The sequence below is a fragment of the Pelodiscus sinensis genome, chromosome 20 (assembly GCF_052426305.1).
Source record: "Pelodiscus sinensis isolate ZL-2025 chromosome 20, ASM5242630v1, whole genome shotgun sequence".
NCBI lineage: Eukaryota > Metazoa > Chordata > Testudines > Trionychidae > Pelodiscus > Pelodiscus sinensis.
This window is the reverse complement of record NC_143071.1, coordinates 3,962,288-3,984,823: the sequence shown is the minus strand read 5'-3', so window position 1 is coordinate 3,984,823 and position 22,536 is coordinate 3,962,288. Positions and strand designations below refer to the sequence as shown.

At 61.6% G+C, this 22,536-nt stretch overlaps 1 protein-coding gene across 2 annotated transcripts in view; it reads right to left on the bottom strand.

Annotated features, from left to right (window-relative positions):
* The window catches only part of SDK2 (sidekick cell adhesion molecule 2), a 181,258-nt gene extending 159,910 nt beyond the window's left edge, over window positions 1-21,348 (bottom strand). For both annotated transcript variants that reach the window (XM_075904030.2, XM_075904029.2), the window contains exon 1: window positions 20,582-21,348. In XM_075904030.2, coding sequence (XP_075760145.2) covers window positions 20,582-20,660 — 79 coding nt within the window. In that variant the 5' untranslated portion in view covers window positions 20,661-21,348. The remainder of the gene's footprint in view (window positions 1-20,581) is intronic.
* Window positions 21,349-22,536: the final 1,188 nt, after the last annotated feature.

Below are 22,536 nucleotides of genomic sequence, written 5' to 3'. Positions count from 1 at the left end.
CCGGCCTGTCTGCAGGAGAGGCAGCCAGGTCCCTTAATTCTCTCCGCTGGAAGATGCTCCCCAGCCTGCCTGGTCTGAGAGCAGAAGAGAAACACCAGAGGCTGCTCTCACCCTGCAGAGTAGCCCAGTTCGCGGTCCCCACGAGGCTTCCAGCCGCGGACGCACGCGGCCCTCTCCCTACATGGCAATGTGCTGGGAAGCAGCCCTAATACAGAGAAGGGCAGCAGCTGCTGCGTGTATGGGGTGGTGGGGGCTGGACAGAGGCAGCGGAGACATGGGAGAAATTCCAGGTGGGGTCGTGTGCTTGCAGAGGAAGAGTGGATGGCAGGGAGGCTAAGGGAGGAAACGCAGGGCCCCACAGCCAGCCGTGGCATTGTCCCGTCCTACCAGCGCATCGGCCAACCCACATCCCACTCCCTCTCCGCCCCTCGGCGGGGGGTTGAGAAGTTAAGCGTGAAGCCGGCGGGACAGCGAGGGCATTGTCATGCTCGGCGGACCGGTCTCTCTTTGGAAAGGATGGGCTAATCCCATTTGATCCCCCTTCGCGGCTGTCAGCTGTTTTCAGGCATGCTGGATGCGGGGCTCTGAAATGGGAGCTATTGTGCCCGACCCCCGACCCCTGCTCCCCACCTACTGTGTCAGTCAATAGTGTCGGCCGGGAATGAGCCTTTCTCAAATCCCCCTGGAATGGCGTTCCTGCCCCCCGCCCCGGCGTGGCTAATTCAGGCTGGGAAGGCATGCCTCAGCGGGGCCGGGCCGGGCGATGTGCCCACAGGGACTGGCGGAAAGGAATTTCCACGAGCGTGAGGACTCGGAACGAGAGCACCAGCTGCACGGAGCTGCCCACTCTATGGGCCACGGGGCCACGGGAAAGATGCAGGAGCCCCCAGCTAGGCAAAACGGAGGCTCTTCCCGGAGTTCCCCAGAACTTGCACCCCGCCGAGTCCCTCTTCCAGACATACCCAGCCCCCTCTGCTCTACAACCGTGGGCTCCAGGCCCGCTGGCCCAGCCTGTCCTGCCAGCACCAAACGGAGTCACGGGGGCGAAGGGGCCAGCTGATGGGTGGGGTTCTCGCAAACTGCCAGGCAGCTTATTCGCCCTGGCTCCCAGCTTGCTCAGCACCGCGGTCCCAGGCACCAGAAGGAATTGACCGGAGAGAAACCAGATCTCGCCCCAGGGGGATCGGAAGGGGAGCAGGAGGGCGTGGCGCAATTAGCAATTGATGGAACACGGAGAACAGCTGCGGGAGACTCACCCAACCACCTGGGACCCCCAGCCCGGGCATACAGGAACCTCCACCCAAGAGGTGTCATGAATGGGTCCCTTTGCTGGGTAGCGTAGAGGCCAAGGCCTGGAGACTCCCCCCCGCATTGGTGGGGCCAGGGCCGGCGTGAGCCATTTCTGCGCCCTGGGCAGTGGGCGTGCGACACATGCGCAGCTCCACCCCCGGGCGCAGGGCGCGGCCCTGTCCCAGGGTGCATTGCGCACCTTACAGCTGCAATCGGGCACGCGGCCCCTGATGGCAGCCCTAACGGGCACTGTGCGGCGCCCCCAGAGGTTGGCAGCTGCCTGGTTAGCCCCCCCCTTAATCCAGCCCTGGCTGGGGCAGCACAGGGTGATCGGCTCCCGCTGGACCTGCTCTGTGGTCAGCCTGGCCCCCCCAGCCCTATATCAGCAGGGCAGTAGGAGTGGGGGGGGGGGGGGGTGACTCAGCAGCAAACAGAGAGAAACAGGCGCTGGAGTGGAACGCTCGGCCGCCGGTTAGAAACCGGACACGGCGCTCAGCTCCCGCCGTGGTGGAAACGGGAAAGGCAGGGCTGGAAAGGGACGGGAGGCAGGGGGACGCTGGGGCATCAAGGACAAGCCTGAATAGAACCCACGGCCATTGTACGACTTAAACCACCCGGCCAGGTAGCCAGTCTCCTCAAGGCCACACTCATGGGATTGGTCCTGCCTAGAGCAGGGGGCTGGACTTGACGACCTTCTGAGATCTCTTCCAGCTCTATGGTTCTATGATAAGGGGATGGTTTGAGATAACATGATCTTGGTAACTAATTGACCATTCATTATCAGTGGGAAATAGGTCAATGGAGGGATGATAGGAGTTACTAGAGAGAACTTTCTGGGTGTCTGGCTGGTGAGCCTTGCCCACATGCTCAGGGTTTAGCTGATCGCCATATTTGGGGTCGGGAAGGAATTTTCCTCCAGGGTAGATTGGCAGAGGCCCTGGAGGTTTTTCGCCTTCCTCTGTAGCATGGGGCACAGATCACAGCTGGAGGATTCTCTGCATCTTGGGGTCTTCAAAGTATTTGAAGGCTTTAATATCTGAGATATAGGTGAGAGGATTATTCTAGGAGGGGTGGGTGAGATTCTGTGGCCTGCTCTGTGCAGGGGGTCGGACTAGATGATCATAATGGTCCCTTCTGACCTTAAAGTCTGAGTCTATGGGTCAAGAGACTAGGAGAAGGGCGTGACCAAGTGTCAGAGCTGGGATTCACTTGGCTTGGGCAGCCATACAGGGAGTCAAATGCTGCCCAGCCGATCAGCCGGCAGCATGTGTTTCTGTTGGTGGTGCACCGCCACACACGCCTTGGTGCACACTACAAATTTTATTCTGCACATGAATGGGGAAAAAAATGAAAGCGAGCACTGATCCGAAGGGGTTATCTGGGAGGGGTGCAGCGGAACAATTCTCAGGCAGCAACACAGCCTGTAGACCAGAGCCCCTTTGGAAACGCAGGCGCCTGCAGCTTCCATGCCGGAGCCACCTGGAGAGGGAGTGAGCCAGGTAACAGCTGGCACCGATCAAGCCCGACGTCTCCCATTTGGGGGCAGCTCTTTTCAAGCTGCCGCTGGCTGAAGGACACGCTCAGGAGCAGGTTTGGAGTTACCACAAATCTAGAAGCGGGGGAGGTCTGGATTTGGGCGCAGGGGGAAGAAAGGAGGGTCATGCCACTCTCTGGAGCTAGCAGGAAGGCGACGGCTGGCTGATCTCATTCCAGAGGCCAGGCCCCCATGCGGGATGGAGAGAGGGGGGAGACAAACCAAGGAAAAACCACAAGGAAGGAAGGAGCGGATTTGGGCACTCGTCCCCCCATTTCGCAGACGCCGTATGGCAGTGGTCCCCAACCTTTTCAGGTTGTCGGGCGCCAGGGGGCGTGGCCGTTCGCCGGCTGGGCACCAGGGGGCGGGGACACTTGCCCGCCTGGGGGCGGCCCCCCCCATAGCCACGTGCCCGGGGCCGGCGCCCCCCCCGTAAGCGCCGCGTGCCCAGGGGCGGGGCCAAGGCCAGGGCCGGTGCCAGGGCACGCGCGGTGCACCCGGGGTCGGGACCGGCCATGCACCCGGGGCTGGCACCTGCCGCACGCCATGGGGCAGGGCCAGCCCAGATAGCTCCGCGGGCGCATGTAGTCAACTGTCCCGTCGAAACACCCGTGTGCTGGCCGGGGAACGTACATGCAGCCCCACCCCAAAAGGGCTCTAAAAACGGCGCTCCGCTCCCGCAACGTGCTCTGAGCCCAGAATGAACTCAGGCAGCCGGATGCTCCGGCGGCGGGAAGATGAGCTGCCCTCTCCCCCGCGGCGCGGGCCTCTCCCGGCTGGCAGGAGAGGCTGGGAGCCATCGGATTTGCAGCCCCCCTGGCTCGCCAGCCTCTCGTATGGCTCTCCTCCACAGGCACCTGGGACCGGGCTCGGTTCCCATCTGCCAAGGTGCACGTCCTGTGCCGGCAGCGTGCGCTGCTGCCCCGGGATGGAGGGAACTAGCCTAGGAAAGTGTCCGCAGAGGGATCTCGTTCCCCCGCCCCACTGCAATGGGGCTGGTCTCATGCCTGTCGACGGCCAAAGAACAGCCACATGTTGCGTGACGGGGCAGCCGGACCAACTCGCTGCAGGCCGATGCCAGCTTCTCCTCCCAGCGCGGCTGCAGGAGGGCACTCGGGGAACGGCCTGCCAGGGAAACGCCCTGCGGGGGGCAGCACTTGCCCAGGTTGGCCGGGCAGCCCCAACACCGCGCTTGGCTCGGCCAGCGGGGGCAGCGCCAGCTCGGTGCAAGGGCCAGTGGGAGGAGGCTGCTGCTACCTGGCCAGGAACCTGGCGTAAGAGCAGGGAGATGCTGCCCGTTGCTAGGCGCGTTGCTGGGGTAGATCGGTTGCTAGGTGGCCACGTGCACCGACCTGTCAGGCGGCACATGGGGGCAGCCCCGGGGGAGCCGGCAGCCCGGCTGGGGAAGCCTCCACCAGCCAAGAACAGCCCCCAGGCAGGCGCCAGCGAGCCGGGATCGCCAGGCAAGAGCCTGGTCAGTGGCGCTGGAGACGGGAGAGCAGAAAGTGAGGGGGGGGAACCCCTGGTCTAGTCCCACGGCTCCTTCCCTTGCCAGGCAGGGCCAGCTCCAGACGTACTGCTCAGGCCCACAGCCCGGCCCGCAGTCCTGTAGCTGACGAGGGAGGAGACCCCCCCGGCCTGGCCTCGGGCAACTTGTTGCAATGAGACAGGGGGTTTCAAACGAGGGGTCCCGCCCCCGTGCTGGGGGGTGGAACGCTGGGCCCTGGGGCTCCTTGCTGCAGGGGGATCGGGGAGGGGGGGAAGCTGAGGCAGCTCCCTGCCTGTCCAGGCACCGCAGACTGCGCTACGTCCCAGAAGCAGCCGCCAGCAGGGTCCCAGCTCCCTTCCCAACCCCCCCATTGAAGAGCTGGGCCTGCTGGCAGCAGCTTCTGGGATGCAGCGCGGTGCCAGGACAGGCAGGAAGCGGCCTCAGCCTCCCCCCCACCCACTGCTCCCCCGACCCCCCTGCAGCAAGGAGCCCCCTGTCTCATTGCAACTAGCCATCCAAGGCAGGGCTGGGGGGGGGGGGAGGTCGCCTCTCCCACTGCACAGCTGACTGGGAGCTGCTCGAGGTTATCCCCTCCTGCCCCCCCAAAGCCGGAGCCTCCCCCATCCTCAGCCCGCCCCGGAGCCCGCCCCCCAGCCACATTCTGTCGGGGTCACGAGACACCAAGTTTGAAACCCGCCGCACTAACCCAGGCAGCCAAGGCCAGCGCATCCCGCCTGCATCGGCTCAGCCCTTCGGGCCTCAGACGCGGGCCCACCAGACACAGCAGGGCGCTGGACGGGGTCCCAGCTAGCGGCACTGCCTCCCGACACGTCATGCATCTCAAGCACGCCGGAGCCAGGCTCGGCCCAGAGCCCGCGGCAGCACTGCCCTCTGCCAGGAGCAAAGCGCTCTGTCCGGCCAGGCGCCCTGGGCACGGAGGGGACTTGGCCAACCTGGCCGGCCCGAGCGCCCGGCGCAGCGCGTGGAACCGTGCCCAGATGTGAGCCAGGGCGTGCGCTCAAGGTTACAAGAGGGAGGGGGCTCAGGTAGTCATCGCAGGGAGCACCGTAAAAGGCAATTAGCCGGCGCTGCTAAAATTAGATCAATGACTTCCTGCCGCTAATGGTCGAAGCTGTCAAGGTTTCCTTCCCTTCCCCTGCTCCGAGGAATGTGGCGCTGGCACAGGAGGGCTGGGAATGATTTATGAGACGGGGCCGAGCGAGACGCGTGCACATGCGAGCTCGCGGCACCAGCCAAACCCGGCCAGCCTCACGCAGGGGGCCGGACGCAGCCGCCGCTTCGGGGGTCACCCGCACCACAGTGAGGGGAAGAGGACGTGTGGCCCAGCAGCAAAAGTTGTGGGTTGGATGCCTGGGTCCCCTCCCCAGCTCTAGGGCTGGCTCGAGTCAAGTTGTGTCACCTTGGTGCCTCAGTTTCCCCCATCTGAACAGGAGCACTCCTGAGGGCTGCAGGGATGACTGCTTAGTGCTCCAACACCTCACTGGAGGAATGCTCTCTCATAGCGCTGGAAGGGACCTTGGAGAGGTCATCAAGTCCAGTCCCCTGCCCTCACGGCAGAACCAAGGACCATCCCTGACAGATTTGCCTCAGATCCCTAAATAGCCCCTTCAGGGATTGAACTCACAACCCTGGGTTTAGCAGGCCAATCCTCAGACCACTGAGCTACCCCTCCCCCATGAATGCGCTTCGTTAACCCTTGCAGGTCAGGTGAAAGGATGAACTGCTGTTTTTATAAACTGAAGAACAAAACCCCTGGAGAGACCGAGAAACGGGGCAGGGGAGGGAGGGGAAGGGGGGAGAACACCCTGGGGCTCCAGAGAGCAGGAATGGCTCCCCGTGCCCTACTCCCCTGACTGAGCTTCCCAGCCCCACGTGGGGCACCAAGCGCTCACCCCTGGCAGGGTGTGACGCAGGGAAACCGACCCCTTCCCCTCTCCAGCTTCTAGCTTCCCAGAGGCCTCCTCCCTCTCTCGGCCAGGCAGGGCTTTGCGCACGGGGGCCAGGCCTGCACAGTGGTTTGGGGGTGCCGGGTGGCCCCCATTTCTATTAACATTCCTGCCCCGCTCCCCTTGCTCTGCCATGGAGCCTGCTTGAACGGGGGAGGAAAACCAGACGCAGGAGATGTCTGCTGTGGAAAATTCCAGTCCCATTCGGCTGCTTGTTCCTGCCCGTGAGGTCATAATCCTGTTTGTGACATCACACCTAGTTGCCGGGGGGACGGTGCAGCGAGCCGGCCCCTGCGTTCTCAGAAGGCAACACACCCACTGCCCCTCACCCCAGCCTCCCTCCGCCCCGTTCCCAGGCTCCGGTTACTGCGTTCCCAGCCACCTCCAGCGCCCGCCAGGGTTTGGGCAGCAGCCGCATTCCTGAAATCCCAAGAGGGGGCTGCCCAACCGGCGGGAGGCAGGTGGCCCCCAGAGGGCTGCTGACAGAGGGGCCGGGAAGGAACGTGAAGCATTTGCCAGCTCGGGGCGGGGCGGCTCCGGGGCTCTCCCACAGCTCCTTCCACGTGGGACAGAGGCCTGGTGCAGCCCAGGAGATACGCCGCAGACCATCCCGCCAGCCCCGAATCAGCAGGGCACAGTGGGTCTGGAGGGAGCAGCCCCCAAGCCCTCCGCCAGGGAGAAGAGCATCCGCAGGGGAGGGCTGAAGGGGGCAACTCCGTGTCCCTCAAAGGGCAGGGAATTTACCCTAAGACAGCTCCTCAGGCCGGTCCCCTACTCAGCACGGGCATGCCAGTGCCCCTGGCGGGCCGGGGACTTTGGGAACTGGCCCACGGGACGAGGTCACCAGTGAGCCGCCCGCCCATTCGCCGGGCACACGAGGAACCCAGCCCTGCAGGCGCTGCGCTTAATTACCCGCTCAGAGACACCGGCTGGAAAGGAAACCGCCAGCCGGCTCCCGCGTTTGGAGGCAAGGGTCGGGGTCCACCCCGGCGCCAGGTGGCACGGATGGGTTCCTGCCCTGTGCCCCGCAGACAGGCAGCCGCTGGCTTCCTGCAGCCAGGCTGCCCTGGCCTGGATTCCCCCGGGGCATAGGGACAGAAAGGCATGAAGGAATGCCAGATACGGCCAGCTGGATGGACCCGCGCCCGCCTAGCCATGCCACCCTAGGCCAGGCAGCTGACCGGCCCGAGAGCCCCACCCAGGACAGCGCCTCCTAGAGGCTGGGCCGCCTGTCCCGCAGTCAGGGTGTGAGCGTGTGGCTTGGGTGAGGATTCTGCTCGGAAAACTCCCTGGGAAAGTCAAAGGCCATTTCTCCCCTCGAGCTGAGCCTACCGAGGCTAGAGAGTCACGTGGGACCGAGCCACGGAGGCTGCGTGGCAGGACAGTGCAAGCAGGTCTCGCAGGCCACGGCAGCAGGAGTCCCAAAAGTCAACCTCCTGCCTCTCCTCCCAGGAAAGGTTTCCCTGCCGGCCTCTGGGATGGTCCAGCTGGAGGCTCGACAGATCCCCTGGTGCAGGTGACTCCCTTTGGCACCTTCCCAAGGCAGCAGCCCCCCTGGGCGGGCGTCGAACCTGGAAAGCGGCATGTTCCCTGGGAAGCGCCGTGCGCTCGGGGGACACACCCAAATCCCCTTTCACAAGCAGGTGCCGAACTCCTGTCGTGTTTGCCCGGGGCCACTGGGGAGCAGCCCCCTCTCGCTTGCCCACCACCTCCGCCCACCCGCCTGTCACAGTCCCCTGGCGGCCTCCCTCTCTGGCGGAACCCCGGGACCAAGGGGCTCAGCGCGCCAGCCGGGCGAGGGGTAGCTTGTGGCAGCTCCGGTTCGCGGCTGATTTCTCTTCATTAGTGCAATCACATCAACACTGACAGCGGCAGATTTATTATGGTCCCAGCACGGACTGTTTTCACCCAGCACCGCACCACTTGATAATGAGCTCGGAGGGCAGCTAACGAGGGAGCTTTCTACTGCCCGGCCCCTCTGTGCCCTGCTTCACCCACCCGGAGTGGGAAGCTGGCATCTCGCTGGCCAAGAGCCTCGCTTCAGCAGTGGGCAGCCATCGGGAGGGGAGGGGAGTGCACAGCGTGCCCGGGGAACAAAGGTGTTAATTGTTTAACTAGCCCCTTTGGGACGGAGCACGAGGATTTCGCGTCTGCAGAGGTCGCGCTGCAGATCTGAGCCGGGCAGTGTAACCTGCCAGGCCTGGCGGATTCCACACTCGATTCAAACGCAACGCCCCGGGGCGGCTGAGAAAACGTGAAGGCCACCCACCAGCTCTGTTTACGTAGGACCTACAACATGCGGCATCCTGCTCCCACAGGGTGGAACAGAAAGCAAGCACAAGTCCCCCCATTGGATGCAAAAGGGGAGCAATACTGGCTGAGATGCCACGGGGTAAGGAGTAGGGAGAAACGCCCTCCGTGGGCCCACTAGCAGAGGCAGGGCAGGTAAAGGGATTCCCGAGCATGGATGTGGGCACAGGAGGCATCAATAGAAGTAACCACATGGCAAGTAGACTGGTTGCTCCCTGCCAGCAGCCCCCTGGAGATATAAGAACATCAGAACGGCCGTGCGGGGTCAGACCAAAGGTCCATCTAGCCCAGTAGCCTGTCTGCCCACAGTGGCCAGCGCCAGGTGCCCCAGAGGGGTGGACCGAAGACAATGATCAAGCGATTTGTCTCCTGCCATCCCTCTCCAGCCTCTGACAAACAGAGGCCAAGGACACCATTTTATCCCCTGGCTAATAGCCTTTTATGGACCTAATCTCCATGACATTATCTAGCTTCTCTTTAAACTCTGTTATAGTCCTAGACCTCACAGCCTCCTCTGGCAAGGAGTTCCACAGGTTGACTACACGCTGTGTGAAGAAGAACTTTCTTTTATTCGTTTTAAACCTGCTCCCCATTAATTTCATTTGGTGTCCTCTAGTTCTTCTATTTAGGGAACTAATAAATAACTTTTCTTTATCGGCCCTCTCCACACCACTCATGATTTTATAGACCTCTATCCTATCCCCCCTCGGTCTCCTCTTCTCTAAACTGAAAAGTCCCAGTCGCTTTAACCTCTCCTCATATGGGACCCGTTCCAAACCCCTAATCATATCGCCCCCCAGCGAGTTTGACTAAACACAGTCGAAGAAATCCACCGGGGCTCCTTGCTTCCCGCAGGCCCTTCCGCCAGCCAAGCGTCTCGGTACCCCCGATACTCCCTCAAACTCCAAAACCAGGGGGGAAGCCGAGGGCCTGCATCCAGTCCAGGCCAGCGACCCCCGGACGTTTGGCTCCAGCATTTGATTCGTAAGTGCAGCTTCCGCCTACCAACCCGAACACAGCTCCCCTTGTCTTGAAACATTCCCAGGCATGCAGCGAACCCCCTACCTTCCTCCCTCTTTGTTGGGATCAGCATGGGTGGTGGGTGAAGGTAGGGCTGGGGAAAGCAAGTCCTTGGCCCCACCCCAGCCCAGCCCAGCCCAGCCCTGCCTCTTCTGCCAAGGCCTCGCCCCCCACAGGAGCCAAGCTGCACTGGCCCTTCTGGAAACAGACTGAGAAGGAGACACGAACTGACAGGGGAAGGATTATTCTGTGTTAAAGCAACAGCCCAGAGTTGGATTCGAAGGGCCTGGCCACTTCCAAAGCCAGCTGCAGCACGGCTGAAACTGACCGCGTTTTGTGGACCGCTCCCGCGCAAACTTCCTGCACTCGGAGCCTGACCAAGGGAGGGTCACTGTGGCAAAGACCCCCCAAGAGCCCAAGGGTCCGGTCCAAGCTGGTTCTGAGAGTGCCAGGCAGCAACACCATCCTTCCCGGTGCCAAGGGGCCGTGCTCCGATGGCACGTCCCATCCCGCAGTGCTGCCAGCTGGGGGGCTCTCGAGAAGGCGCTGCAGACTGGGACTCGCGGGGTGCCCCTCCATGCCGGGAAAGCATTTCAGGGGGAGGACAGCCAGCTGCTGCCGTGGAAACTAGCCTGGCGCGAGGTGCGCAAGCCAGACGTCTGACGGAGGGGAGGAAGAGGCAGGCGGTCCTTCCCTGGGACTCCTTAGACACATCCCCGAAGGCTGCCTGAACAGCAGCGATGACGCCTCGCATGACCCGCTCCTCTGGCATGCTGGGACCCACCGGATGCTACGTACCAGCGCGCCCCTGGCTCACCTCGGCAGGTGGACAGCAACTCCTGCAGGCCTCCTGTTCCTGCCACGCCACAAAGCCAGAGGGGAGTGGTCAAACGGCCCAGGAAGCCCCAGCAGAGGGTGGGGGAATGGGAGGCCAGCTATTCCCAGACAGATCCTCTCTAATTATTTCCATCCAGGTGCGGAATAAACTGTATTACGTGCACCGAGGCATGTGCAGAAGGGCACCGCCAGCAGAAACACATACAGGCGGCTGTGGGCAGCAATGGAATCTTTCCGGGGCAGCTGCCCAAGTGCTCAGCTTGCAGGGAACACGGCTTACAAGGGGGCAGAGAGAGAGAGAGCGAGAGAGAGAGAGTCTTCAACATGGTAGGGGTTTGCTTTCGAATGACCCCCCGGTTCCCATGTGGAGCCCATCCCCGTGGCTTCAGGTCACCTCTCACAAGAAGGACGGACGGACAGGTTCTGATCCCAGACTAGCCACAGCCTCGGTTCCGCGGGCCCACGGCAACCTAGACGCAGTTCAGCGCATGCACCGAGGTCAGCGCTCAGCCCGGCCCCATGGCAGCAGACAGCGAAAAGGGACGCTAACCCACAGGCGGGACGGGGGCCCCCTCCCAATGCTGCTGTTGGCGCCTGCCCCCAGACGCGCGGCCTGCCTCGGAGCGCTCTCCTGGCCCCCGTCCACCGTTAACCGACTCCAGTTCCGCTCATGCTGCGCCCAGCCAATCAGGGTCTGGGGTCAGGGGAATCACACGAAATCTCCTCCCCCCCCAGGGGTGGGCCGCACCTAGAGGGAACAGCCCCCTTCTGCCCGAGGGCCCGCCCCTGCGGGGGCAGCCCGCAGCCACTGCCAAAATTCGTATTGTGGCCCCCTGCAAAAATGATTGCCCACCCCTGCACTATGGGGGAGCACCGGTTACGAAGGGCCTCTCCCTAAGACCCAGTCGTGATAAGCCATGGGAATACGTTGTCCCTTTGCTTGGCAGACACGGGCTAAGCCCGATGTTCCTGGCTGAGGAGAGAGGGCCAAAAATAGCCTCTGTTTTTACAAGTGGGGAAACTGAGTCACAGAGGTGGGCAGTGACTCACCCCAGGAAACTCTCGATCCAGCCAGTCCTGCTCAGCACCCCCTGGCACCAATCCAAAGGGACATGGCACCCCCACCTAGGCCTTCCTGCCCCTGCAGCCAGTGAGCCAAATCCGATCCTTAAGCGTTCGCCTGGGCGGCCGTCAGGGGGAATTCTGCCCCCTGGCTTTAGGCCTGCGCCCCGGGCTTGGCCATGCCCCTCCCGTGGCCTCAGAGGCGGGAAGTCGGAGGATTCTGTTTCTCTCGTTACCGTTGGGGAACCGAGACCCAGAGCGAGACGCCAGCTTAGAGCCGCTCGACGAGGTTCCAGACAATGGCTCTGTGTTCCCCGCCGGCCTGCTCCAACCGGCCGGCCCGCCAGCGTCATTAACGGGCGGCGTGGCAGCCCATAATATGTCCCTCCCTCCCGATTATCATATCATCAACATTTCATGGCCATCGCAGGCCACTAATGGCTTTCTAAGCCGCATCAAATTTTAATCGCCCGTTCTCCCTCGCCCCCTTCGCCCCCGAAAGCCACTTTCCCTCCCTGCCCGCTTCGCAGCAGGCCGGCAGCTCGGGCGCCCCCCCTTAAAAAAAGGGGCAGTGCCATGGGGGGAGGGGCAAGCCACCCGGGGAAGGGGGGAGCCGCGATCCGGCACGGCGCTCGGCAGCTGGATTGGTGAACGATGCTGGCTGGCCTGCTGGTGCCTGTTACACCGCAACTCTCCCCTAGTACGGCGATGGGCACCCCCCGGCAAAGATCTCCCAAGGGGCCAGGGAGGGGGCGGGACAGAGAATCGCACAAGAGGGCTCAGCCTATGGGAAATGGTGCGAGGCAGCAGTGAAAGATCAGTAGGACGGGAAGGGGGGGGGAATCTCAGCCTAGTGGGGAGCAAAGCTGAGGAAGGCCGCAAGCAGCACCCTGCCCCAGGGGATGGAGGAGCCCAGGGTGAATGTTCCCTCGAATCATTTCCAGCCATGTGCGGAATGAATTTTGTTCTGCACACCAAGATGTGTGGATGTGCACCACTCATAGACAGGCTGCTGGCCGGGGGTGCTCTGCTAATCAGCCGAGGGCTGGCAGGGAGAAGCTGCTTATGGGGGAAGAAGGGGGCTGCCCAGGAACTGGGCTGGGTGGGAGAACGCGGGGCCAGGAGGCGATCGCCAGAGTCGGCCTGGGGTCAGGGCCGTTCTGCCCTGCTGGATCTGCTCCGACGAATTCCGACTGCAAACTCCCTGAGCCCCGTTTGCCTCCTGGTAGCAGGGGAACAGGCCTCTACCCTCCTCCAGTTCAACACTCCCTCCCCACAAAGCAAATCCGCCCAGACATTGCAGCCTGGAACACCGCACAGAGCCCGGCTAGAGGTGGGCGGGAAGCCAGCAAACACGGGCGTGCAGAGCCGTGGGGCGGCCCAAAGCCCGAGCAGGTGCCCCTTTGGCTTGGAGACTTAGTCTGGTCTCCTCACCCCCCAAAATCCTGTCTGGAGCCCTAAGCCTCCCAATCCCTTGCAGAGCTGAGCACAGCAGTTTAAGTCCCACGCGGATCTTGGCTTCCTTCCCCCGGAGCCTCACTCCCTTCTGTCCCCAGACGGGATTTCACGAGAGGGGGTTGGGCAGAGCTCCCTGCGGAAGGAAACTGAGGAAAAAGTAGAAATTTGCCAGTTAACCCACCTGGCTGCGCAAAACCCTTTTCAGTGAAACTTTGACGCCTCCACCAGCCGCTGGCTCTATTGCCCTGTCCAGCCCGGGCTGTTCCAAGCAAGGTCATGAGGCCTAGCGCTGGCATTTCCTTCTCAGTCCCCAACAAAAGAAATTCTTGGGCAGCGTTCCCTCTAAGCTTCACACTTGGGTGGCCGCCCAGGAGAGAGTCAAATGCCACCCAGCAGAGCGCCCACAGCCGGCAGCATGTTTTATGGGTGGTGCACATCTGCACATGCCTCCGTGCATATGACAAAAATTTATTCCACACGTGGATGGAAAAATTAGAGGGAACCTCTCTCTTGGGCCAGGACAGGCTTGACAAACCAAAGATCTGACGTCCCCAAAACGGAAGCGTCCCCTGGATGGGATAGCAGCAGGCTCTATTTCATTGCCGAGCGTCGGCGCGCCCGGAGCTGTACAAACACAACAGGCTTGAGACCTCGCCGTCACAGCTTTAATCTTGCAACAGCACCTGGCACACACTAGGGCTCTGATCACGGGGTCAGGGCCTAAGCCAAACTCACCACAGCCAGGAGACAGAGCAGATGCATCCCCTGGCCACTGCAGCTGGGGAAAGCCAGGCAGTGAAGTGGGTTGTGGGGGGATGCCACCCAGCACCCTGCTTCTTCAGATGCATGACTGATTAGCCAGGGCCGAGCACTGCATTCTGCTGTGTAATTAGCAAGAGGCCCTAATCAATAAGTTATTTTTTGCTGTGGGTAATTAATAATTACATGGCACAGCCAGGCAGTAATTAGACTTTCATTCCCTCTTCTCCAGGTGTCAGGGTGTCTTTTGTTTTAATGACAGCCCGTTATAAACGCCCCCCTCCTCTCTCTTGGGAGCTAGAATCAGCTGGTGGTGCTGGGCCGGTTCCGCCGGGGCAGCACCGGAGCGGTTTCACTTTTTCAGCCTTCCCCTCCTTCGCTCCATCGATCCGTCTCTCTCCAGCCGGCTGAATCGACAGCGCGCACACAAAAGCCGGCTGTAGCTCAATAGGAAGGTGGGGGGGGGGGGAGCCGCCCCCGCCAGGCAGGAACGTTTCCCACACTTGGGCCTGGGGGCGTTTCGGGAGCAGTGGGAGACTGAAAGTCCCTAACACAAGAGGGAATCGAGGCGCCGAGCGGCCCCCCCGCAGCCGCAGAGCGTAGGCACCCAACCAGCAAAGTGGGTCGGGTGCCCACGCTCTGGTGCCTCTGCTTGGTGATTTACTTCCCGCGTCCAACGGCAGCGAATGGAGTCTGGGGGCCAAGACGTAGCCCGGACCGGCAGAGCCCTGGGGGTACAGTGAGCACAGCTACGGGTGCCTCTGTGTACCGCAGGTGATCCGGAGCCGGTTCTGTCTCCGTGGCTCCGGAGCTGGCATCTCTGCCCCCGAAACGGCCATCAGCGACTCACAGACAACCCAGTTTGCTACCTAGGTGGATACGAAGCAGCCATCAGCTGGGCTGGGCACTGGGGCTGGGCTGGATTGGGCCACTCCCTGCCCGGGGCCCGCACTGGTAAGTCGCAGCTCACACGGGCAGCGCCCAGACCGGGAGCCCCAGGGGACCGAGTCCAGATGCTCTGCTCAGCCCTGGGGGCCACAGTCAAGGGACCGGGGCGCAGGAAAGCGGGAATCGGCCAGGCATTCCCCGGCGGGGCGGGGCGGGCACCCTGGAGGAGCCAGCCCGGCGTTCCTGGAGGACGAGGCGCTTTTCCACCAGGAATGAGCCACAACGGGATCTCCAGCTCCCAGCCCATCAGCTGAGTTTCGGGCGGAGGAGGGGAGGGGTATGCTGCGAAGGGGGTGGGGGTCCGCGTCGGTGGGGAAGAGCGGTGGGCGGGTCGGACGCGGCTGGCATCGCGAGCCGGACACAGACGGCGACTTGATGAGGTTTCTCCCACTTGGGACCCAATGGCTGGGCTGGGGAGCGAGGGGGAGTGTAGCAGCTTTGCCCCCAACCCAGCTGTGATTTTGCTCCAGCCCCCGTCTCCCCTCACTGCCTCTCTCAGCCCACCGGCTTGGCCACGTTGGCTACAGCCCGACTCCTCCCAGCGGGCACCACTGGAATGACGCACGCACGTTGGCACTGTGCTCCCAGCTTCTGTGGCCCACAGCCACCTGGGGGGGCTGCCCCTGCGGGTTTCCTTTGTCCCGTCCTCCAGCTGCCTGGCCCTGGGTGAGGAAAACGCTCAGGAGCAGCCCCCCAGGTGTTAGTAAGGTGACTCCCACCTCTGGCTGCAGCTGGGAAGTTACCCTCCCTGCCAGCACGAAGGAGATGGCAAGCCACGGGCCTCTGCATCGGGGCCACTAGGCCCAAATCTAGGCCAAGCCCTTGCTGGAAGCACCCCCGTGTAAACCCCACATCACCCAGCTCCGACCAGGGGCTCCTAAAAGCCCCAGCAGGTTGCAAAGAGGCGATGTCCCAAGAGACGTGCCAAGGCGTCAGATTCCCCATTGGGCCATGCTGTCCGGACCCCAGCCCTGGTGAAGCAGGGGTGTTTGGGCCCATCACTCTAGTATTTTTAAAATAAGGACAGGCTAAGCCTCACCACCAAATTCTCTCCCATCTCCCTGGATTGCTCCATTTCCTGAAGCTCACACATATTTACAGCACCTTGGCCCGTGGAATTCAATTCAAGTTCCATTAATTAAATAATGGGGGGGGGGGACACCAAGCAACCCCCCCATCCTCACTTTTGACCCAGACACCTTTCAACAAGGCAAAACTATCCACCCAAACCAAATTCCCTGCGCCCCACGGAGCCCCGCAGGATGCGAGAGGCTACGTTCCTCACGCCAGGAAAGCGCTCCGAAGCCAAGGAACAAACGCAGCCGCGGGGAACCTGAAAGGCAGAGATTCAAAGACAAGGAGAAGAGCAACTCAGAGAGAAAGTGAATCAATCAAAGAGACCTTCACCGCTTCCGACCCAGGGACTGCCTGGGTAATATACTGCCAGTTTATATGGTATGTTCGGAACTTAATTACTGAGAAATTATAGCGCCGGAGCTAAGGCGAGGCAGTGGATGGGGAGTGTGAAGCCAGGGGCAGAGAGGGCTTTGGCTCCATTTGCTGCTGAAAACGATGGCTATAAATTTAGAGGGAGCGTATATTATACGCCTGGAATACTGCCCGTCTCGAGGGAGGGATCTAGATACCTGCCTCCCCACCCCGTTCCCTTTCTCCAAGAGACTTGTTTCGGGGGCATCTGCCCGTCTCAGAGATCCCCACCCTGTCTGATCACAGAGACTCTGGACACCCAACCACCAGAACCTGGAAGCCGCGGGGAGGTGCTAAGCAGAGCTACAGAGCAGTCAGGAGGCAGGCAAATGTGCTGCATGGAACCGTGCACTTAACACGCATGTGCATCCCATGCACCTTCCGTGGACGGACAACCGGGCGCATCAGACACCTGACTTCTTTTCAGCCCTCCCTCCTGCCTCTCTAGCTCGCACCCCCGCGTCCCACTGCGGCTTCATCTCCTGTGCAGCCCCCGAAGCCTGCCCCAGCTGCCCCAGCTGCCCCATGATCCTCCCTCTGCAGCCTGGGCCCAAAGCGCATCCTTTCCCCCTTGCACCTGCCCGGAGAGGTACTCCCTGTTCCTGGGCTGCAAGCAGCCGGGAAGGTCTGGAGTACCGCCTCTAGTTCTGGGGCCCCCACGATAGAAGGGATGTGGACGCACTGGAGAGGGTCCAGCGGAGGGCAACCAAAATAACGAGGGGGCTGGAGCGCATGAGCTACAGGAGAGGCTGAGGGATTGGGGTTTGTTTAGTCTGCAGAAGAGAAGAGCGAGGGGGGATTTGAGAGCAGCCTTCAACTCCCTGAAGGGGGGTTCCAGAGAGGATGGAGAGAGGCTGGTCTTAGTAGGGGATGGCAGAATGAGGAGCAATGGACTCAAGTTGCAGTGGGGGAGGTCTAGGTGGGATATTAGGAAAAACTGTTTCCCTAAGCGGGTGGGGAAGCCCTGGGCTGGGTTCCCTAGGGAGGGGGTGGAATCTCCATCCCTGGAGGTGTTTAAGTCCTGGCTTGACCAAGCCCTGGCTGGGATGATTGAGTTGGGTTGGTCCTGCTTTGGGCAGGGGGCTGGACTCGATGACTCCTGAGGTCTCGGCCAGCCCTGGGATTCTAGGAGTCTATGCCACACAAACCCAACATGCGTAGGCAGGAGACGGGCCCTGGGTGAGCAGCTTCCCCCTGAATTCTTTGCACCCTGGCGTGGCTGGGGAAGCCAAGAGATTCTCTACTCGCTCGAGTCCTCCTTTGGAGAAGTCCAAAAGGGAAGTCTCTCTCTGCCAGGGCAAGCCCTCAGCCCGGCCTCGCCTGCGCTCTGCTGGCCTCTCCCTGTACCTCCGGGAACCAGGCCCCGATCTATCCAGCCCATGCCCGGCAGAGGCAGCTGAAAATAGGCTCGTCGGCACATATGCACCCGGGAGGCAATTAGCTTATCGGTGCGGCAGCGCAGTATTAGCTCCCTGCGCGTGGCCTCCAATCCCCTTCCAACTGCAGCTCCCGTCCGCTTCCACGACTGCAGCGGGTAAGGGGACGGACAGACGGACAGGGCAGCCGGACACCTCGCAGGCCGGCCTTTGAACTACCCAAGCGTGCAACTTCTCAGCCACTCGACTCGGGATGGGGCCTCTGGAAGCCAGGGGCGGGAACGCATTCCAGGGCTGCCTCCCGGCCTCGTCCCAGTGTGCACAGATGGTTAATCTCAGCAGAATTCGCCTAGCGTGGACGCAGGAATTCAAGAGCGTGAAATAGGATGCAACCAAGGCATTTACCATCCACCTACCCAGAAAGATTATGGAGCATTTTCCTGCACAGCCCACCTTCCCCATTATAGGTATTTATAGCTCTGCTCCCCCCCCCCCCCCCACCTGATGCCTTTTTCCATGCCCCTGTAGGGTTTTTGTTCCGATTCAGCCGGCCCAACGGTCTGTAGCTGGCCATGCTACACAGTTGCAGCTCCCTGAACAAGGCTCTGCTATAAAGAGCTGCCAGCTCTCAGCAGACCTTGGAAGAAAAGGAATAAAGTTCAACACCGGGGGGTTGGCGTACAGTCCCTCCCCCCTTCCTAAGGAACCGTAATAAGTTTCCAGGGTTCAGACAGCCACCTTCTCCTGTCTCCTGAAGGTAAATCTCGCCTGGCTGTATTGTTATCTTGACAGGTCTTGAGATAAGGCAGAGAGAGAGAGTAAGGTGCTTGGGAGAGATACACACAGTGTAAAAGCTGCTCCTAGTCGTTTAAGGCAGCTGTTTGGAAACCTCGCCAAACATTCAACCCCTTTCTGAAACTTTCCGAGCAGCGAGTGCTGGGAACAAAGGAGGAGGGAGAGAGGTTGTATTGAAACCCCCTTCCTTAGTGTATGGTGAGGGACTCATCGAGTGTCACATCAGACAATCAAATAGTCAAAGAAGCCTTTTTCCCCAATGCACTTTGCCGCCTGGAAAGCACATTCCTGATGTCAGCCACCGGCTTTCGCTCTATGACAGCCAATCTGGAGCCTGGCTGGTGTAAACGGGGCTTCTAGACAGATGATCTGGAGCCTGGCTGGTGTAAACGGGGCTTCTAGACAGATGATCTGGAGCCTGGCTGGTGTAAACGGGGCTTCTAGACAGATGATCTGGAGCCTGGCTGGTGTAAACGGGGCTTCTAGACAGATGATCCGGAGCCTGGCTGGTGTAAACGGGGATTCTAGACAGCCAATCTGGAGCCTGGCTGGTGTAAACGGGGCTTCTAGACAGATGATCCGGAGCCTGGCTGGTGTAAACGGGGCTTCTAGACAGATGATCTGGAGTCTGGCTGGTGTAAACGGGGCTTCTAGACAGATGATCCAGAGCCTGGCTGGTGTAAACGGGGATTCTAGACAGCCAATCTGGAGCCTGGCTGGTGTAAACGGGGCTTCTAGACAGATGATCCGGAGCCTGGCTGGTGTAAACGGGGCTTCTAGACAGATGATCTGGAGCCTGGCTGGTGTAAACGGGGCTTCTAGACAGCCGATCCGGAGCCTGGCTGGTGTAAACGGGGCTTCTAGACAGCCGATCCGGAGCCTGGCTGGTGTAAATGGGGCTTCTAGACAGCCGATCCGGAGCCTGGCTGGTGTAGACGGGGCTTGGCAAATGGGCACTATTCTCCAGGTACATTGCCATAGCCCCACGGTTGGGGAAAAAGAAAGCCAGCCTCGGGCAGTTTGCTGATGTAACACAGTTCACCACTTCCTGGCGTGGAAACGGCCTCCCGCCCAGCGACTGGAACCTGATGGAGGGCTGCATGCAGCCTGGGGAAACAGCTGGGGCACATCCATGCGGCACGGCCCGCAAACCGCCAACGGGGGAACCAGCCGCACGAGACGAGCTCTGGAAAAGCGGGCATGGGGCAGGGAGCCGTGTCCCCCAGAGCCATGGTACGGACAAGCTTGGCCTTGCTCTGGCCACTCACCAGCCCCACCCCTTATGGTCGGCCCCAGACGGGAGGGCCTGGGGAAACGGAGGTCACCGTTCGTGGTAGAAAGCCAGCATGGGCCAGAAGGCAAAGGCCAGCGCCCATGAGGACTCAGGACACGCACGGATGGATGGGATGCCCAGCTGGCTACTGTCACCCCTACGGGTGACCAGAGGAGGTGGGTTTCGCCCACACGTGTAGATACGTGGGTGAGTCTCTGAGGTGCCACCGGGGACCCACCGGTTGCTGTGAACTCCGGGTGGGGGGGTAAGGAAAGAGAAGTCCCAGGTCTCACCCTTCACCCTCCTGAGCCAGACAACGCAAACAAACCCGCAGACAAGCCCAAGACTTTCTGAGCAGCCCAGCCAGGGCGGGACGCAACATCCTGTCTGGAAAGGGCTCCGCTCCCCTCCCCGCAACCCCACTAAGGTTGCACCAGGGTTTTCATGGCTGGAGGGTTAGTCACAACCTGGCCCGCCAGATCTCAGCCAGGCAAAGATTTGACACCCTCCCCCGTGACCTCTCTCTGCAAGCCGGGCTCCAGGCTTTGGTTTGGTTTTTCCAAGCACAGACCCAGGACTCGGCTCCTTCTCCAGCGCTCTGATCTCGGGGGGAAACCGGGGAGGGGGGGGGCGCATAGTCTCCATCACGCTCAACTTTCCACCCCCACCGGCTCCGCCTCTCCGGCAGCAAAGCGCTGCCCCCCTTCTCCCTTCCAGAATCCAGGCACAACAAAACTGTTTGAAACAAGCGCAGGCACCCGCCGCTGCCTGGCCCCGAGGCGCAAACGCCTGGCGAAGGGCAACCCCAGAGACAGCCCTGAGGGGAAACCCCTCCAAGGGGGGGGTCACATTTCTGGAACCTGCAGGAGCCTCCCAGGCAATCCCGCAGGCTGCTCCAGGCCCGGTGGGGGCCGAGCTGGAAAGCCCCCCCCCCCCCAGCCCTAGATCCGTGCCCCCAACAGCCCCCAGTTTTACCTTGAGCGCCGGCGCCGGGGGTCCGCTGGAGAGCCAGGAACACGCCGAGCAGCAGCCGCCAGCGGCCGCCCCCTGCCATGGTCCGCGAGGGGGGGCGGGCAGGGAACTTTCCCCGACTTTTATAATCCTTTGGCCGGGCCGGCACACGCGCCCCGTCGCTCCTGGGGCACCCGGAGAAACAGCTCCCGGCCGCCGGGCGAGCGCGCCGGGCGAAGAAGGCTCCGCTCCCGGTCCGGGGGCAGGACACGTAGCCCTCCCGGGCTTGTCCGCAGCAAGGTCCCGCCTTGGACCGGGGCTCGGCTGCCCCCCTCTCACCGAGCCCCGCCCCCGCTTCGTGGAGGGCACAACCCGGAGCGTGGGGAGCTGCGGGGGATCCCCCGCCCGGACACGCGGGGCGGAGAAGCCGCCAAGCGCGGGGCAGTTTTAGCCACGCGGGACGAAACCCCCGCTCCGCATCTCGGCAGGAAAGTTATTTGGGGGAGGGATCCGATGGGGGGAGGGGCGCGCCCTCCTTATCCCGCCAGCCGAGCGATCCCCATGGCCCGAGGCTCCGCGGCTTCTCCGGCTGCCAGCCGCGCTCCGGAGCCCGCAGAGGTGCCCGAGGAAAGCGAGGCACCGGCGCGCCCCGGCTCTGCTTGCCGCCGCCTGGCGTGCGCCCCTGCCCGGCTCTCGCCTCTCCGGCTCGCTGGGCTCTCGGGCGGGCTGCCGCCTCGCCTGTGGCTGGCAGCGGAGTGAGGCGCTCTCTGGCAGCGGCAGCAGAGCCGCGAGCAGTGGGGGCAGCCTCCGCCGGGGGAGGCGGGGAGACGGAGCGGCGCACAGCGCTACCCGGTGGCCAGCCGTGGAGAGGGCGCGGAGCTCGCCACCAGCGCCGGGTGCGCAGAAGGGCCCCAGGGCGGCGGCTGCTCCTGCCTCCTCCTCCGGGCCTGGTAACCTCCCGGCAGAGCTGCTCGTCCCTCCCTGCTCCGGGCTGGAGCTCGCTGGCAAAGCGCGGGGGGGGAACTTGGCCCCCAGCGGGCCAGGGCGAGTCAAAGAGCCACTGAGAGAGGCCGGCAGCGCCTGGGGGGGGGGGGGGGGCCAAAGGGTCTTTTCCTCAGATGGTGCGTCCGGGCAATTAGCCAAGCAGGGCAATAAAAGGATGAGAGGTTTGGAATGGCTGCCACGTGCGGAAAGAGTGAAAAGATGGGGACTGGAGACTAAGGGGCGGGAGTCTAGGCGGTCTATAAAATCATCAAGGGTGTGGAGAAAGGGCATAAGGAAAAGTTATGTGCTTATTCCCATCACATAAGAACTAGGGGTCACCAAAGGAAATGAATAGGTAGCAGGTTTAAAACAAACAAAAGGAAGTTTTTCTTCCCTGCAGCACACAACCTGTGGAACTCCTCGCCAGAGGATGTTGTGAAGACCAGGTCTTTAATAGGGTTCCAAAAAGAACTAGATAAATTCATGGAGGTTAGGTCCATCCATGCTTATTAGCCAGGATGGGTAGAGGTAATGTCCTTAGCCTCTGTTTGTCAGAAGCTGGGAATAGGTAACAGCACAGGGATCACTTGATGATTCCCTGTTCTGTTCACTTCTTCTGGGGCACCTGGCACTGGCCACTGTCAGCAGACAGGACACCGGGCTAGATGGGCCTTTGGGCTGACCCCGGGTGGCCGTTCTGATGCTCTTAGATAAGCCAAACTGGAGCAGTCTTACGACCAGCTGGGAATAGAACTCAGGGATCGGGTTTTGCTCTCCTCCCAGAGTGCCCTAGTTGGGGATAGCTTCTCCGATCTTCTGTGTAGTCTGAGGAGGGTGGCTGGGGTCTTTAAAAATCCGTATACTTAAAAAAAACAATACAAATGCACACTGAGCCAGCGGAACTCACCGCCACTAGATTGTTGAGAAAGCCGGCTTAAAGGCATTTCAAAAGAAGAGCTTTAGACACCTATGAATTAATAGCTCTGCCCCCCAAA